Source organism: Heptranchias perlo, chromosome 16 (genome assembly GCF_035084215.1).
Source record: "Heptranchias perlo isolate sHepPer1 chromosome 16, sHepPer1.hap1, whole genome shotgun sequence".
Taxonomy (NCBI): domain Eukaryota; kingdom Metazoa; phylum Chordata; class Chondrichthyes; order Hexanchiformes; family Hexanchidae; genus Heptranchias; species Heptranchias perlo.
In genome coordinates, this window is record NC_090340.1 from 57,305,394 (window position 1) to 57,324,294 (window position 18,901).

Sequence of the window (18,901 nt, forward strand, 5' to 3'; positions counted from 1 at the left end):
GAAGCTTCAGATTGTCATAAAAACCCAACTGGTTCACTAATGTACTTTAGAGAAAGGAAACCTGCCGTCCTTATCCGTCTGGCCTATGCGTAACTCCAGTCCTACACCAATGTGATTGACTCTTAACTGCCCTCTGAAGTGGCCTAGTAAGTAATTGAGTTGTATCAAACTGCTACCAACGCATCAAGAAGGCAGCAGCCCACCACTGCCTTCTCAGGGCAACTGGGGTGGGCAATAAATGCCAATGACGCAACATCCCGAGAATGAATTAAAAAAAACACGTAGGCTCGGTGGAGAGTACAAATTTAAAATAAACACAAAAAAGAATTTAAGGGCAAAAAAAAAATCATCACGCTGAAGATGGTTGGATTTTGGAAATCTCTACCACAAACCATTGTTGAAACAGAGTCCATAAATTCTTTTAAAAGGAAAGTAGATTGTTAAAGAGGCATATCAAAGGTTATGGGAAGCAAGCAGGAGAGTGTGATTAGTGTGGGAGGCTCTTGAGTTGAAAAAACATCGGCAGAGACTTGATGGGCCAACCGGCCCATTGCTCCACTGTAACATTTATGGTTCTATGACTTTAGTCTCTAAGTTTGCTGCATCAGGCTGATTTTTTTTTCACTCACTGTGACTATCTGTATGATTCTTTTCTCTCTTCCCTTTTCATCCGACCACTCTTGAGTTCTGATTTGAAGCTGTTTCAGGATTTATTGGAATGCCAAGATTCAATGAAAAAGAAATTACTTTACTAAAATATAAAACATTGTTTTCAGTAGCTCATCTTTTACTGGTACAACTCCACCTTCCAAACTCTTGACATGTTTAGCCTGGATTAAACCAGTTGTCTAATGGACATATTGTCAGGTACTGATTGCCAAGGCATTGTTTCTAAATTACATACTCACTTGCCACGTGCTGAAATAAGGGAATGTCTTTAAATGTTATATAATTACAATTGTAAATATACATATTTTGTCACAGTTAAACACACAGTACTGCAATTTTCTTGTAATTTTAGTCCTTCCTTGGTTTGACTAATCTCAGGTGACAGCAGTTGAAAGTAAGCCAGCAGGACATGACTGTAGTAATTATATGAGTAAATAACACCCAACAGGCTACTGAACCAGAATCTTCATTGCTCATTCTCTTGGTTTCGTTCTGCATATAAAGAATTGTTACCATTCAATCTGTTTGGTTTACACAAGAACAAATTTAACCTGTCTCCATAGCTCAGTGATCTGAAACTTAATATCATCCTTGTGGTATTCCATTGAACCTCTCCCACTGCCTTTATATCGTTTGATAATATAGTCACCAAAACTGCACTTGATACTCCAAGCGTGGCCTGAACATTGCTTAATAATGTGTCACAATCAAGGCCTTGAACATTATTCCATGGTTCTTACCCCTGCACCCAACAAACTGTTACCTTTTCAATCGCCGACGTAAAATATGATGATATCAGGCTTAAGGCAGTTTCAATCCAGTTCCTAGTGGGTATCAGCCCACGCTACGAAACTAGGCCATGCTTGCAGACAGAATGAAGATGTTTCGCAAAGTGGTCACGCAGTCGGTATTTGATCTCCTCAATCCGCAACGTAGAGAGGCCGGCACTTAGAGAAGTGAATACGATAACAGCAACAACTTGCATTTACACAGTGCCTTCAACGTACTAAAAAGTCCCAAGTCACTTCACAGGAGCGATTATCAAACAAAATTTGATACCGGGCCATATAGGAGATATTAGGACAGGTGATCAAAAGCTTGGTCAAAGAGATAGGTTTTAAGAAGCGCCTTAAAGGAGGAGAAAGAGGTAGAGGTAGAGTTAGTGTGTGTTGCACCCGATCCCATGTGTTTCCCGACAGGTGGGTTAGGTTAAAATTACCCCCGCTGTCTCATTTGGGAAAATGCATGGATGCCTAGACTATGGTACGGGAAGCAGAAAATGGATAAATGTTACATGGGAAAGTGCCTAGGGCAGAGCAGAGGTGAGCGGGGAAGTGGGGGGCGATAGAAGAGTTAACAAAGGAGTCACAAAGACAGTGATCCAGCGAGGCAACGAAGATCTTACAGCACAAGATTCTGCCGTACCAAACATTTCGTCAGTGCCATCGCACATTCAGTCTTCCAAGTGCCGCTCCAACACTTGAGCATATAATCTAGGCAGACCCTTCAGTGCAACATTACATTGTTTGAGATGCCATCTCTTAGATGAGACATTAAACCGGGGCCCTGTCTACTTGTTTTGGTAATTCATCCGGACGCGAAAGATCTTATGACATTATTCAAAGAAGAGCAGGGAGTTCTCCTGGTAACCTACCCCTCAGTCAAATAAGATGGACATTCATCTCATGTTACGTGTGGGACCCAATTGTACAAAATGGCCACCACATGTCGAAGTCATTCATTGTATGGGAAGCGCTTTGGAACATTTCTGACAAATACGCGTTATAAATACAAGCCTCTCCTTCTTTCCAACAACTCCACCTTCTAGCTGCTGTTTCCCAGGCACCATCTCGTGAGACCACAGTAAACGTAACGTCCATGTATTCATTTCTTCCCACACTTGCTGTCCAGCGCCCCCGACGCGCTTTCCAAGTACGACAGCAATTTATATGTCCTTCCTTCTATTTCTCAGTCCTATAATGGGACTCTCTGGCCTTATTTATCCAGTTCTGATGTAGGATCTTCGCCCCAACATTAACCGAGTCTTTGTTTCCTTTTCAGATAAAGGTGAACCTTTTGTGTATTTTCAACAGCTTGCTGTTTTTAATAACCTTGGTGAGTGCATAGGTCACAAAAATGTCAGAAATATCGAGTCCAAATATGTTTTTTGCTGTGCTTTATTAACCACATATCACTCACAGTGATTTCGTTTTAAGACTGATATGTCTGGCATTATGAGGTAAATTTTACAATTCCCAAGCAGGGTTTTCCAATAAAAATGAATGCCCTGGACAAAATTAGTTGCCTTAATCTATATTACTAAACAACAAGATTTTACTTGGGAGGTTGAACAACAGCATGATATTTCAATGATTATTTTTAAGCTTGGAATTTTATTTAATTACTACCTTGTAATTTATTATATATTTTCTACCCTACTGTGAGGCTTATATGTAAATGCTCACTCTGTATTAAACCAATTTATCTCAGTGATTGCCAACTTGAGTATAATAATTGTTTATAAAAGTTTAATGTATGCAAAGATAGGTTTGAAATAAATATTTCGACGAGCTTTCTATCCATGATCACTGGCCACCATTTATGTTCATTTATTGAGATTTCGGGAAAGTAGCACTTGCAGACAACGGAGGCTGAACAGTCCAAAATGTCCAACTTTGCATGGTTAGCGGGGAGCTTCACTCCTGGGGCACGTATCCAACATTCCTTTGACCAAACGGGGAATGATTGGAGCTCCCAAATACGTCCGATTTTCCCATATTCGCTCCCAGCAGGCACCCGAAGCTGTTGAATTTCTCCTGATGCACTTTTTGCAAACGTTCCTGTCAAGTACAGTGCAAAGATAACGAAAGAATGTCTTAGTGACTGGGTGTTTAGTCAGATGTACCAGCTTTGATACAATTTTCTATTTTTAACCTTTTTTTGGTCTCTTTGCCCTGGGCTCCATTTAGTCCGACTGTGTCTCTGAAACATTCGAATCTGTCGGCATTCATTTGTTTTGATTCTAAAGGGAAACTGTCTTCATGAAAAAGCATGAAGCAAACCTGTTTTCATTTGCATACAATCACATAATATCATAATGTAAAATGTGTCATCACTTGTGAATGGCACTATCATGACAAACATGATATACAGCTCTTCTCCCTCCCCAAACAAAGAAGGTTTGCCAAACATGTTTCTATGAATAAATGTCCTCTTAATACAAAGTGCACGTGCTCTCTTTTTGATTTTTGGGTCTCTTACGATTTCGCAAGTGCTTGGATTTCTCCATCGTCTTTGGCCCTCGCCACAAACTCCGCACCCTTGTCACCAATTCCATCGTCCTCCCCGGCCGCCAGCTCAGGTTGAACCAGACAGCTCGCACCCTCGGCGTTCTATTTGACCCCAAGCTGAACTTCCAACGCCATCACAAAGACTGCTTGTTTTCACCTCTGTAACACGGCCTACCTCCGTCCCTGCCTCAGCCCACCTGCTGCTGAAATTCCTCATCCGTGCCTTTGTCACCTCTAGACGAGACTATTCTAATGTTCTCCTGGCCGGCCTTGCATCCTCCATGCTGTGCAAACTGCAGCTCATCTGAAACTCTGCCACCTGTATCCTATCCCGCACCAAGTCCCACTCAACCATCACTCCTGTCCTTGATGACCCATACTGGCTCCCAGTCCCCCAATTTAAAATTCTCACCCTTGAGTTTGAATCCATTTTGGTCTGGCCCCTCCTTGTCTCTGTTACCTCCTCCAGCCCGTTCCTCTGACCTTGGCCTCTCGTGCAACCCCCTCCTCCTTTGGTGGCCGTGCCTTCTGCCATCTAGGCCCCACGCTCTGAGATTCTTTCTCCAAACTCCTCCCCCTCTCCACCTCCCTCTCCTCCTTTAAGATCCTCTTTAAAGCCCCTCCATTTGATCAAGTCTTTGGGCACCTCTCTCAATAGCTCCTCTTTGGCTCGGTGTCCATTATTGTCTGATTACACCTCTGTGATGCGCCTTGGGATGACTAGGTACCTCTATAGCGTGATATAAATGCAAGTTGTTCTTTTTCTCTTCAGCTGTTGTCTACTTCTCTCTTAACAATCTGTAAACTTTCAGCTCACTCACCTGTCCTCTTTCTCCAATCTCTGCCCCACAGCATCTTTCTTTTCTATTCTGTACAACACATCTTTCTCATTCTCTAACCATCCTTTCCAGCTCTTAACAATTCTCTTTCACCATCATATCTTTTCTCCTTCTGGTCTCTGTATGTCCGAGTCTTCGATCATCTTTACTTTCTTTCCCAGTTCTAACCACTTTCTTTTCCTGTTTTGCTTCTCCTCCTGTTTCCATGACAACAGCCCTCACCCTCTTGTATCGGTCTGCACCCTTTGTGTTTCTGTTGCTCATTTGTCTCTATCTCTTTCTGTCTGTATCTCACTGTCTTCAAGTATTCCAGCCATACTCACTGTCTTTCTGTCTGCCTCTTCTTCTAACTCTGTCTGTCCTTATCTTGTGACGTTCTGATTATCTGTCTTTTTGTTTTTTTGACTCCGTCTCTTTCGCTGTCTGAATTCCTTTTGCTTGCTCGCTCTCTCAGACTGTCGCATCTGAAGTTTTCCACGTGTGGACCTTGCACGTACATAGGTAGTTCTACATGTAGAGACACTAAATCAATCATTAGCCTGCAGTGCTGCATTTTTACTGGGAATTTTAGTTGCATCGTTGAAGGTCACACACACAATCAGACATCAGGGGGAGGCCTGGAGCTAGACTAAAATTCTACTTGTCATGTTAGTCACCGTCTCTGCATTGCAACATCCCGTATAATACAGCCTGCGTCATGTTGTGGAGGCATTGGGATTGCAGGGTTCCTTTAACAACAATAAGGTGCATTTATATAGCGCCTTTAACATAGTAAAACATCCCAAGACGCTTCACAGGAGCGATTATCAGACAAAATTTGACACCGAGCCGCATAAAGGGATATTAACACAGGTGACCAAAAGCTTGGTTAAAGACGTAGGTTTTAAGGAGCGACTTAAAGGAGGAGAGAGAGGCAGAGAGGTTTAGGGAGGGAATTCCAGAGCTTAGGACCTAGGCAGCTGAAGGCACGGCCGCCAATGGTTGAGCGAAGGAAATCGGGGATGCGCAAGAGGCCAGAATTGGAGGAGCGCAGAGATCTCGGAGGGTTTTAGGGCTAGAGGAGGTTACAGAGATAGGGAGGGGATGAGGCCATGGAGGGATTTGAAAACAAGGATGAGAATTTAAAAATCGAGGCATTGTCGGACCAGGAGCAAACGTAGGGCAACGAGCACAGGGATGGTGCAAGTTAGGATACGGGTAGCAGAGTTTTGGATGAGCTCAAGTTTACGGAGGGTGCATGTTGGAAAAAACACCTCATTCCTTTCCTTCCCAAAAGTGCAGTCATGTTAGCCTGAAATCACACTGGGTTTTGATCGGGGTGAACTCTCCTTTAATCGAAAAAAACATTTTAAAAACTCTGTGTGGTGAACCTGTTGTTTCCCATATAGGCAATGTTCACAGTATTGTAACATAAATAGCACTCCAGGCCATGGACAATATTAACCAGAGTCAGCACAGCACAGGGCACATTGATTACAGGCTGAGGTTGAGATGCTTCTGTGAACTCTGTGCTGTGTGATACTCCACCAGGAGTGGAGTTTATGTTTTCAAAAGATTTATTTTCGTGCAATTTTTTTAAAAGAATTTGCTCATGATTTTCCAGTAGGGGATTTATTTTCATGTTATGGACCCAGCGTTGTGCAGCATTGTCCCATCTGAAGCCTTGAAAGAGTTCCAGCAAATCAATGCAAAAGTATAGCTGGAATACTTGAAGGTACAAAATGACACTTCACCCGAGCAATTATTCTTTATGTACGAGTGGAAACGGTGAGTGGCAATTCAACCATGGAAGGCATCACAGATTATGTCCATTCCTGTCTGTGTCCGGCGTTCCCACATGGGCACTGTGCAGTAGGGGTCATTGGATCATGATCAGCATTGGGAGCCTGGGCTGACTTTTTTCCTTCCTTAACCCACGGAGGCTGTGGCCCACTGTAGTGCTCCTATTGCTTTCCTGCCCGAGATCAGCTAATGCAGCACACGCTGGGGATTGAGGCTGACTCACCTGTGGACAAAGAGTGTTATGTAAAAACACCCTTAGTTTCTGTAGTCCTTGCTATGATATAGATTAGTTCCATACAGCTCAGTAAGACCATGCAGATACCCAGTCCCTTCTAGATACCCTGTCCCTTCCAGATACCCAGTATCTTCCATAGGAACATTGAAACAGGAGTAGGCCATTTAGCCCCTCGGGCCTGTTCTACCATTCAATGAAATGATGGCTGATCTGTGACCTAACTCCATATACCCGCCTTAGCCCCATATCACTTAATACCTTTGGTTAATAAAAATCTATCAGTCTCAGATTTAAAATTAACAATTGAGCTAGCATCAACTGCCGTTTGCGGAAGTGAGTTCCAAACTTCTACCACCCTTTGTGTGTAGAAGTGTTTCCTAACTTCACTCCTGAAAGTCCTGGCTCTAATTTTTAGGCTATGTCCCCTAGTCCTAAACTCCCCAACCTGCGGAAATAGTTTCTCTATATCTACCCTATCAGTTCCCCTTAATATCTTGAAAACTTCGATCAAGTTACCCCTTAATCTTCTAAATTCCAGGAAATACAACCCTAATTTGTGTAATCTCGCCTCATAATTTAACTCTTGAAGTCCAGGTATCATTCCCTCCAAGGCCAATATATCTTTCCTAAGGTGCGGTGCCCAGAACTGAACACAGTTCTCCAGGTGAGGTCTAACTAGGGCTTTGTATGGCTGTAGCATGACTTCTACCCCCTTGAATTCTAGTCCTCTAGATATAAAGGCCAGCATTCCATTAGCCTTTTTGATTATTTTCTGTACCTGTCCATGACATTTTAATGATCTAAATACATGGACCCCTAAGTCTCTTTGGACCTCCACTGTTTCGAGCTTTTCACCATTTAGAAAGTACTCTGATCTATCCTTTTCAGGTCCAAAGTGGATGACCTCATACTTGCCTACATTGAAATCCATTTGCCACATATTAGTATCTCTCTGTAATTTTATGCTTCCATCTATACTGCTCACAATCCTGCCTATCATTGTGTCATCGGCAAACTTGGATATGTGGCTCTCTATCCCGTCATCTAAGTCGTTAATAAATAGTGCCCAGTCCCTTCTAGATTCCCAGTCCCTTCCAGGTGCCCAGTCCCTTCTAGATACCCAGTCCATTTATTGAGTATGGAGCAGTGTTAGGAATCCTTGGTAATGCCAATCGTTTCTTTCCACAGCTGCATGTCTTTCGTGAAAGTACGAGGTGAAGCAAGGCCAGTTTTTTTCACCCAAACAATAATTGAGTTGTGAACTAAATCACCAGGAAAGGCAACTGAGGTAGATAGTATAGACAAGTTCAGGAGAAAACTTAGATGAGCTTCCAGAGAGAGAGGGAATTGAGACATTTGGAGAAAAGGTGGTAGATGGAGTTATCTATCAAAAAGGGTCAGGGTTGTTGTGCCTAAAGGCCTTTTTGAAGCGTATAATCTAGGCTGACATGCCAATGCAGTTTTGAGGGAGTGCTGCATTGTCAGGTGTGCCATCATTTGGATGAGATGATAGACCGAGATCCTGTTTCAGTGGTTTGGGTGGATATCAAGGATCCCATGGCACTATTTAAAAAAGAGCAGGGAGTTTGCCCGTTGCTGATATTCCTTGCTCAATCAACGTCATCAAGAACACAGTAATTTGTCATTTATCTCATTGCTGTTTGTGGTACCTTGCCTAGAACAAAATGGCTACTATGTTTGCCTGAATAACAACAGTCACTGCACTTCATTGTAAGTGAAGCACTTTGGAACATTTGAGAGGTGTGAGAAGGCACTAAATAAATGGAAGTCTTTATTCTATGTAAGAGTAGGAATAAACTGGATGTTGGGCGGCTCTTCTTTTCCCAGAGTACTGTGAGCCTCTGGAATACATTGTCGGCTGGTGTGGTGGTTACTGACTGCCTTCAGGGGGGGAGCTGGACTTGTTCTGTACGGGGGCAGAGATCGCATCATATAGAAGGTAAGTGTCTTTATAGATAACACTTGGTCCATGTGATCTCCTGGACTGGGTTCAATCGCCTGAGAGTGGGAGGGTGGTCAGAAAGGAATCTTCCAGAATATTTTTTTCCCTTATTGGCCGAGGTTTTTTTTCTCTGTTCTTTTGTCCCTCCCAAGAGATTACATGGCTTGGGGGGGAGGTGGAGGAGAGGGGCGAATTGTCTAGTCATGATGCTCTGGCCATCGGTGCATGGGCCAGGCTTGATGGACCAGCTGGTCTTTTCCTGCCTGTCAATTTCATATGTTCGTATTCCCCTTCTGAAAAATGTAAGAAACACTTGACCAATAATCGTTGCTCTGCTAATTATTTTTTAATTTTTTTAAATTTTTATGTAAACATTGTTTGATAGGCACAATATAACAAAAGCACTAATGCAACCAATGCAACAAATAAACAAAACGAGATCTCCATTCACATTATTTAGGCTTTTGAGCTGATAAATAGATCTACGCATTTTTTTTTTCCTCAGTAAGGCGAGTTCAGAAGCGGTTCCTGTCACTTGTACTGGTAAAAGATGCATGTCTTGAATACTTAACGTTTATTTATTGAACGGCCGCTGGTCAGTGATGTGTATCGGAATAAATACAGGCACTAACAGGTTAACAGAACCATGCACAAGAAATCAAGAGAGAGGAAACAAAACCAAACTTGAGTGAAACATGTGGACGTACTGGAGATTGCAATAAATTCACAAAGAACGACTGTTCCCACTTTAAAAACAAGGAGAAGCATAATACTACTGATCTCTTGTTCAAAGGATCTTAACACAGAATGTTGGTCATAATACTGCACTGGAAAAGGATATGGCACTTCAGTTAGTTCAGATCACTAAGATTCAAGCAGCTTATAGCTTGGCCGACTGCAGACGAACACAAACACGCAACTGTACGACAGCATTTGTTCACTTGTGCACCAGGGAGATCTCCTCAACTCATTTCCTTCCTTCAGCGACTAACAACAACAAAAAAAAAAATCGAAAACACGTAGGTTTTTTTTCTTCCTCTGCTCTGGCAGCTATTGGATGAAGGGCATGCGCTCCTTGTTTCCATTGTCTCCCTCGTGATCTTCCTCTTCCTCGCCCGCTTCACTGGTCTCTGTGCTATCATTCGCCATCTGGAAGCAATGAGGAGAGATTGGTGACTCAATGCGCAGTACAGTTTCAATGGGTCATAAATGAGAACAGTTACCATAATTATGGGTGTGTGTGTGTGTGTGTGTGTATATTTACACATCTGCATGCCTATCAAGGTGAGTGATGACACTGTTAAGGAGTGGAGCGGGTTCCACTAGTGATGCCCAGAATCAGGCCAAGTGCAAGAGACGGGCGAAGCAGCATCCATTTTTGAAGTCAGTTCACTGAAATTTCAACATTCCTGTTCAACCCCATTGCTCTTCGTTAATCCTTGTTTCACCCTGAGTGGGACCAACCCTGAACTTTGACACTAGTTGGTAACCAAATATGGGGCTACCTACATTACATAGAATGTACAAGCACAGAAACAGGCCATTCGGCCCAACTAGTCTATGTCGGTGTTTATGCTCCACATGAGCCTCCTCCCTCCCTACTTCATCGAACCCTATCAACATATCCTTCTATTCCTTTCTCCCTCACGTGTTTATCTAGCTTCCCCTTAAATGCATCTGCACTATGAGTGCTGTGTAGCCACTGAGATATCAACCGAAGAGTGTTCAATTCTGAAAAAAAAAATGTTAAGACTGGATTAAAACAGAAAATGCTGGAAACACTCAGCAGGTCAGGCAAGAGAAACAGAGTTAATGTTTCAGGTCGAGACCTTTCATCAGAACTGGGAGAAGTTAGAAATTTAACAGCTTATAAGCCAGTCAGGTGACGAAGGAGGAAGCCTCCGAAAGCTTGTGATTTCAAATAAAACTGTTGGACTATAACCTGGTGTTGTAAGACTCCTTACATTTGTCCACCCCAGTCCATCACCGGCATCTCCACATCATGTGATAAGGTGGAGTGATTAAATGACAAAAGGGATGATGGTGCAAGGCAAAAAGGAGTGGTAATGGGACAAGTAAAGAAACAAAAGATGGGTCTAGAGGAGGTGTAAATGGTAACAGCAGAACCAGAAGCAGAAGGCTGGTTGGTGCAGTGAAATAGAGCAGTGACCTTCAATCGCTGGGAACCTGGGTTTAATTCCAGTCCAGACTGATGGGATTCAAAGGGTTGATTCCCCAATAAGGATAACCCAGCACAGAACTGCACTAATCTCACAGTGCCTGATTTAACGTACATTCATTTAAATGGATTAGAAAATCAGGCACCCCATAGGCCCATGATTTCCCTTACTGCGTAACAAGACGATGGTTCCAGATCACTGGCAGTCACTGCCCTTCAAGGCAGTCCTTCCCTACCTATGGATTTTCACATAATCAACGTGCACGGATAGGGTCAGGAAAATGACGAACCCTGTGTTTCTTTGAGCTTTTGCCTCACTTTCTAGTTTTCTACCCGCTTTCAAAATGTCTGCCGAGTTTCTCCCCCAAGCAAGGCACTTTGGGAAAGATGACGGGGTTGCAATCAGCTTGTGCCTCATAGATGCGAAAACAAAACATTTCACAACATTTTGGCTCGTAAATTTTTGCCAATAGGTTAATTCTGCTTACAACTCGAATTCTCAGACAAGTTTTAAAGAACAGGAGCGTACGAACAAAAGCAGCCTTTCCAGAATCCACTGCTTTGAAAGAGATGCAATGGCATCTGCTGTTCGGTAATTTTTATTAAAAAATACAATATTAAAGCTAAACTTGTCCAGCATATGATTTGGCACAGGCTTTCATTTGTGAGTAAATTGCAGATATATCTATATCTTCAAATGGGCAGAGGTGTATGTTATTGATAGGCCTGAGCTGGAGCATTGTGACCGATTGTGGGCACCATTCTTTAGGAAGGATATCGAGGTGTTAGAGAGGGTGCACAGGAGATCTGCTAGAATTGTACCAGAGATGAGGGACTTCAGTCACGTGGAGAGACTAGAAAAGCTGGGATTGTTCTCCTTAGAGTAGAGAGGGTTAAGGGGCGATTGAATAGAAGCATTCAAAATCATGAAGGGTTTTAATAGAGTAAATGAGGAGATGTTTCCACTGGCAGTTGGGTCAGTAACCAAAGGACACAGATTTAAGGTCATTGGCAAAAGAGCCTGAGGGGAGGATGAGGAGAATTTTTTTTTTAACGCAGCGAGTTGTTATGATCTGGAATGCATTGCCTGAAAGGGTGGCGGAAGCAGATTCAATAGCAACCTTCAAAAAGGGAATTGGATAACTAATTGAAGGGGTGAAAATTGCAGGGCTAAGGGGAACGAGCAGGAGAGTGGGACTAATTGGAAAGCTCTTTCAAAGAGACGGCACAGGTACGATGTGTTGAATAGCCTCCTTCTGTGCGGTAAGATTCTACGATTGTATAAAGAGCAGCAGAGTGCTGTGTCAAATCAAGAGGCACCAATCCTCCTGGCAGATGAGGACTATCAGGAAGAAGTGCGAACCGCATGTAAATGATTCAATTCCTTCAGACTGCTAAAGCAACAAGTAGATTATTTCATTACATCAAATCAGATGAAGCGTTAGCTTTGCTATAATTGACCTACACTGTGTGTCAAAAAAAAACACATTAATTTGTTGAAATTAACTTGTCGACATGCAGTGAGAATAAGCCTGGCATATTGCTTTATGGGAAACTGATTGTATCATTAAAATCTCTTCCACGTTTGTTGCGCCATAAATTGATATCAGCAACCAGCAAAAGTGCAGTCAGACGTGTCAGTCACTGTGCTAACATCTCGGACAGGCCGCAGCCAATGGCGTGACTTTTGCTATTTATAACTCTACGTCTCAAGTGGTTGGAGAAGTGCTCAGGCTCCCGACGCTCGATACACCATCCAGTTACCACGGCACCAGCCGCTGTAACAGGCCACGTCTTCCCATCAGTTTGTCTTCTGGCTCTTCAGTGCATGTTTAAATTAACTGCAACAGGTAACGGACGGAAGCTTAGGATATATCAGTGAGGCAATTAGGCCTCGCAGCTACTGATTTTGTTTGGTGTCAATTCACCGTTGCTCTCCCACCACTGTGACCGGCCTTCCCCCGCAATCAGTCAGGAATCACAGGAATTGCTGGACGAGATAAAAAAGGCCAAGGTCCATCTAGTTCTCCCATCCTGGCAGTCACATGATGCAACGGTAATGGAGTTGTTGACTGATCATGGCCATCAATCTCTTATCAATTAGTCCACCACAGGCCCAGACATGAGACGAGGAAAACCCCCAGTGGTGGAAAGCTTTGGGAACCATCAGGTCCAAAGTCGCCTGTTCCTCCCAATCCTTATTTTACCATGGCGGGTAAAGTTAGAATCATAGAATGGTTACCGCACAGAAGGAGGCCATTCGGCCCGTCGAGCCCGTGCCGGCTCTCTGCAAGAGCAATCCAGTTAGTCCTGTTCCCCCCGCCCTTGCCCCGTAGCCCTGCAAATTTTATTCCCTTCAAGTACTTATCCAATTCCCTTCTGGCAGGCAGTTCACTTGAAGCTTCAATGCAAAAAAAAAATGGTGGAAGTTTTAAAGCTATTGAAGGGGGCTCATTAAAGGCCAACCATATGCCAACCTTTTTCATCAAATACAATCTAGATTTATGACTTGTACTGGAGAAAAGATGGCCCAGGGGAAATTTTAATGAGGCACTTATCATTCTTAGAGGCACAAATAAATTGAACCCGGAAAATGTTTGACATAATCACAAAACTCTACAAAAAAAGGAGTACAGGCTCAAACTCAGAGAAGGGAAGGTGAACAGGCTGCTTAAGTTTAACTATTTTACATAGAGGGTGGTGAATACATGGGATAGACTCCTTGGGAATGTAGTGGAATGGATACTATCAACAAATTCAAGAAGTTGTGAAATTAGCCCCATGGCGTTTGACACGTTTTGGGATTTTTTGGCCATTTTTCCACATAAAGCGTTTGGAAATTAGTTACATTTAACTAGTGTATTTTGAATTAAAGTGGCTTTACACAGGGTTAAAATCTCTCCATACAGATACTCCAACAGTTCACGCGCTCATTAACAAATTAAATATGATCCCCCACTATAATTTTTCCCATAGACGTTGCCCTGCAATTCGGTCCTCCCCTCCAAAGGAGTTCTGTTCCACCAGTGTCTCCTGCCCTGTGGTACCTCACCCAGGTGGGCTGTTCCACCGTGGGGGAATTACATCCGAGCCCAATCCTGTCTTCACCCGATATCCACACAGCACTCTTCCCAGCAGGGATCACAGGATGGCAATTCGAAGTTGCATTCATGGATGGTCCCTCCCCCCTCCCCAACGGTACTGCCCTTATAGCCACTCCAGCTAGTATCAGCTAACTCACCACAGACCAGAAGCACTCTCTCCTCTGAGTCAGAAAATTGTGGGTTCAAGTCCCACTCTGGAGTCTTCATATCATAATCCAGATTGACACTGGAGTGCTGCACTGTCAGAGGTGCCATCTTTCAGAGGAGACATGAAATCAAGGCCCCGTCTGCTCTCTCAGGTGGATGTAAAAGATCCCATGATCCTATTCAAAGAAGATGGGAGAGATCCCCCTGCTTTCCTGGCCAACATTTATCCCTCAACTATCATCACTAAAGAGACAGATTATCCTGTCATTACCTCACTGATGTTTGTGGGACCTTGCTGTGTACAAATTGGCTGCTGCATTTCCCACATCACAACAGTGCCTACACTGCACAAAGTACTTAATTGGCTGTAAAGCTCTTTGGGACATCATGAAAGGTGCAAGTCTTTCATTCTTTTCAGATTTTGGAAGGCACAGGTTTGTGTATTTACGCACTAAACCACTATAACTCTCACTTAACCAGTCAATTAATTTCTAACAATTTTCTTTGCACGCTTGGCTCCCTCTCACTTTTATAGAAGGACTTCTGTTTGTTGCTAGCTGTCCTTTTGATTAATTGACTGTGAGCGAACCAAGACTTTTTCCATCACTCATTCCTCTTCGAGGACTGTCACCCTTCCCCCCACCCTCATATGCTTCTCCCTCTATTTAAAGAGCTTTGGCTCAAATTATTTTATTTCCTGGGGGCTTATGGATCCTGAAATCATCGGAGACATAAAAAGCAGCAATTCCATTCCTCAGGGAAACGTTTTATCCCTCTGCACATATGTGCCTTCTTAATGAAAAGGAAGAGATTAAACAAACTCATCTTCAGTGACCGTGAACAGAGCTGGGCAAGTTTGCAATTATATATATTAGTAACTAAAATAGCCTCAGTTCTGGTCACTTCAGGTTTGGATGGAGTGTGGATATTATACGTAAATAATATTACAAAATTAATCTGAAGTTGATGACAAAAAGGAAAGAAAATGAGAATCTAAAATGCTGGAGGCTCGAGATTGGAATCTATGAAATGAGCCTCAGGAGTGACAGGAGACGGTGGTTTGTAAAAAAAGTAAGCTTCATGCCGGATTAAGACAGAAAGGAATCAAAAATTAAACTTGTACAGTTGTACGGTAAAGATTCCATACTTGGGTTGAGAGAGCATACTGGAAATAAAAACGCAAATGCTGGAGATTTGAAGTAAAAACAGGAAACGTTGGAAAAAAACAGCAGGACAGTCAGCCTTTGTAGACAGCAAAGACACGTTAAGATTTGAGGTAGGGATCTCTTACCACTTTACAGCGCAAGTGTTAATCTGTCTTTTCCCCTTACCGAACATGTTGGATTACATCGTTATCAGCTTTGAGCGAAGATTATAGGTTGAAAAAAATCTTCATTTTGGGTAGTCAAGAAATGAAACAACCAAAGGTGTGTTGTGTCCGTGTTTACATATAACCCTCTGCATCACGCAAGAAGCACAAGGCGTTAGTGATATTTAACTTTTGTGAGAGATCTTATTGCTGCTGGAATCGAGTCCTTTTCTCTTTTGGACAAATGCCATTAATGTGATGCACTTCCTGACAGGTTTATAACACAGTCAAAAACAGAGAAAAGCTCCCTCTACCAAACCCCAACAATGTACCTTGACACTAGCCTCAGAAGAGCAGTCCCCACTGCGGTGTGAATTATTCCATTCCCTAAATCAAACATCCTTATGGCATATCTGCATAAGACCGCCAATTTGAATTGTATGCCGTTTGGAGCTGTGGATTTGTTCCTATCAGGATCTGTGTTAAGTCTGCCTAAACTCAATAACAACATCTTGCTGCTTTAATGTAGTAAAACATCCTAAGGCACTTCACAGGGGCATAATTAGGGTTGCCAACTCTGGTTAGGCAATTCCTGGAGGTGTTGTCACATGACCACCTGCCTCCAAAGGCCCACCCCCGCACTCCCGCCATTGGTCACCCAACATGTCCATCCTCAGGGCCTTCCCACGTTAATTGGAAAGGGAAGAGATTCTTTATTACCCCATTGGATGATTCTTGACTGTCAGTCAAACAGCCTTTTTTCCCCACGTCCAGTATTTTTATAACTAGTACACAAAAGTGTTCAAAGACATTTTTTTTAAAACTACAATTTTTTTATTGCCCCTATGATTTTGCTCCCAGGTGTTGCTCGCAGCAGTGTGCTGGAGTTTAGTCTTTAATTCCTGGCGGCTCCAGAGCAATCCTGGAGAGTTGGCAACCCTAAGTGCAATCAGAGAAAATTTGACACCGAGCCACATAAGGAGATATTAGTACAGGTGACTAAAAGCTTGGTCAAAGAGGTAGGTTTTAAGGAGTGAAGGGATTCGCAAAATTTCACATGTTCCCCCCACCCCGAAGATTTATTGGAGTTATTAAAGAAACCCTGGTGTGACTGTTTTAAAAAATCCAAGGTCTCTCAAAATGGCTGCAGTCAGACACATGGCCGAGGACCGGCAGATTTGAAATTGCATTCTCAACAACTTGGCAGGCTTCGTGTCTCAGACAGGTTTCTTTAAACAATGCAGTTGCATCCTAGCCCTGAGGCAAGCTATCAACATGGCCGGCCAACACATCAAAAATTCGAGCAGGAAGTGATCGCAGGACAAAAGGTGAACCATCAAGGTACATTCGGAACAATGGTAAAGCAGTTAGCGAACAGATCGATACAGGAGATGGCCATTAATGTAAATGGGCCAGAGATGGGGTCCTTTGTCTTACGTTTCGTGCTTAAATCAAACAATGAAGCAAGCTGATAAGGTATGAAAAAACCTGTTACCAAGAGGGTATAACTGGGGCTGCCCAGTATATCTCTCTCGAGCTGCTCTCTTCGCCTCTTGGCCCTATCCTGTCTGTCTGCTAGCAACTAAGAAGGAAGCCATCCAGTAAACCTCGCAACCACATGTCGACGGCAGCAGCAGGCACAGGGGCCAGGCCTTTTCATCTGTTTTCACCGGTGAGCATTAATTTTCTGGCCGCCACAAGACAACCTAGCATAAGTGTAAGGGTGGGGGTTAAAGGATATTGCTAAACTTGGGATTTTAGAATTTTCCCTCGATGTGTCCGTTTCTTTCAACCCGATAAGTGTAAGACTGTATTACATCCATAGCGATTTCTTTATCTTCTGTATTATACTGTTTACCTTGTAGTTTTAGTTTTCTTATTAATAAACATTGGTTTTCCTTGTACCAATCCACTGGTCTGTTTGTCTGTCTTTGTTACCACTCGATAAGTCCTCAGCTCAGAATCAGGAAGGGGTAAGCGATTCGCAACCGCACTGCGGGCAGGGCAGCTCAGGAAAAACATAACTGGCTGACCTATTATAAGCCCGAGAAACAGTAAAAAAAGAAACCCCTTACAGAAATGGCGAGCCAGGCAGGAGCTGAGACGAAAGTGTGTAACAAGACAGACAGTGGTGCGGAGGAGGAATCCGCAATGGAGATAAGGTTGTCTGCCTATGTGTGCGGCAAGGTAAATATCGCGAAAAAGTGGGTGGGCGATATGTTAAAGGCCGAGCGTCCCATAGATGCAGCCATCCAGTGGACAGCAAGTAAACAGTATAAGAAAGGTATTGAGAAGGCGGTCTGGCTCTTGTGTTTTAAAAAGCAGGTCTTTGTACTAGACCATGCTGTAGCAGTACAAGCAGCCAAGATTAAACAGTTGACCCTAGAGCTGCAGGAAAAGACAGCAGCCGAAGAGCAAGGGGTAGCAGCGCTCCAGGCAATTAGCCAAGAAAGGGCGCAGATGGCAAGGGACCACCAGGCAAAGGTAGAGCGCCTGGAATACCAGATCGCTGAGCTCAAAAGTAGCACTAGAGGTAGAATGGAACACCTGGAATACCAGGTCAGAGAGGCGAGAGGCAGTGAGGTTAGGTTAATGGATAAGATCCACAGCCTCACGCAAGAATTAAAAGAGCAGGAGGAGAAAGTAGGCGAGGTAAAGGCAGCATATCAGCTGGCCTGCGCCCAGGGGTTTGAGGACGCAGATCATCGCCCCTGCAGGCAAGAAATAGAACGTTTGGGCGTGGCCTTAGCGAGGGCAAAGGGCATGGTATGCCTCCTTAGCCCGAAGGCGGGCCAGTCGGATTTTACCGGCAACCCAAGCAGGGAAGTCCCACAGGCAGCTCCCAGAACGACACTGGTTAGGGAACCAGAGGCTTCACGGCCATCACCCATAGCCCCGAGTTTTCAGGAGGTCTGGCAGCAAGGGGGGGTGGAGGATGAAGCATTAGGGGAGACCCAGCAATTCCTGGTAGATAGACCAGGACCGGGACCAGTGTACCCCCTCCGACAACGGAGGTACGGCCCGCCCGCCGATGGCGAGGACCTAGGGGCCATCCAGAACCAGTTTGTAGTGCCGCATGGCACCCCACAGCTCAGGGCCATGGTTAGCCATATCCCTAAGCTTACAGTGAGGGGAGACCCCTCTTTACACTTCCGTGAGCAGGCAGCGTGCGTTAATGACTGCGATGAAGCAGAACAAGCAAAAATGCTGCTGTTTTCTCTGGGGGGTGACCTCCTCCAAACCTTATCAGATGAGTGCAAAAGGGGGCAGAAAGATTACGAGGAGTTAAAGGATGAGATATTGGAGGCCATGGGACTAAATGATGGGAGTCCATTCGCCCGGGTGGGAAAAACGGTACAGCTCCCTGGGGAGTCCCCACAGGCT

General features: G+C 43.9%; 1 protein-coding gene across 1 annotated transcript in view; it reads right to left on the reverse strand.

Moving 5' to 3' along the window:
* Positions 1 to 9,167: 9,167 nt before the first annotated feature.
* Positions 9,168 to 18,901, reverse strand: part of vat1l (vesicle amine transport 1-like) — a 141,657-nt gene continuing 131,923 nt past the window's right edge. The window contains exon 9 of the mRNA XM_067997524.1: positions 9,168 to 9,927. Coding sequence (XP_067853625.1) covers positions 9,829 to 9,927 — 99 coding nt within the window. The 3' untranslated portion in view covers positions 9,168 to 9,828. The remainder of the gene's footprint in view (positions 9,928 to 18,901) is intronic.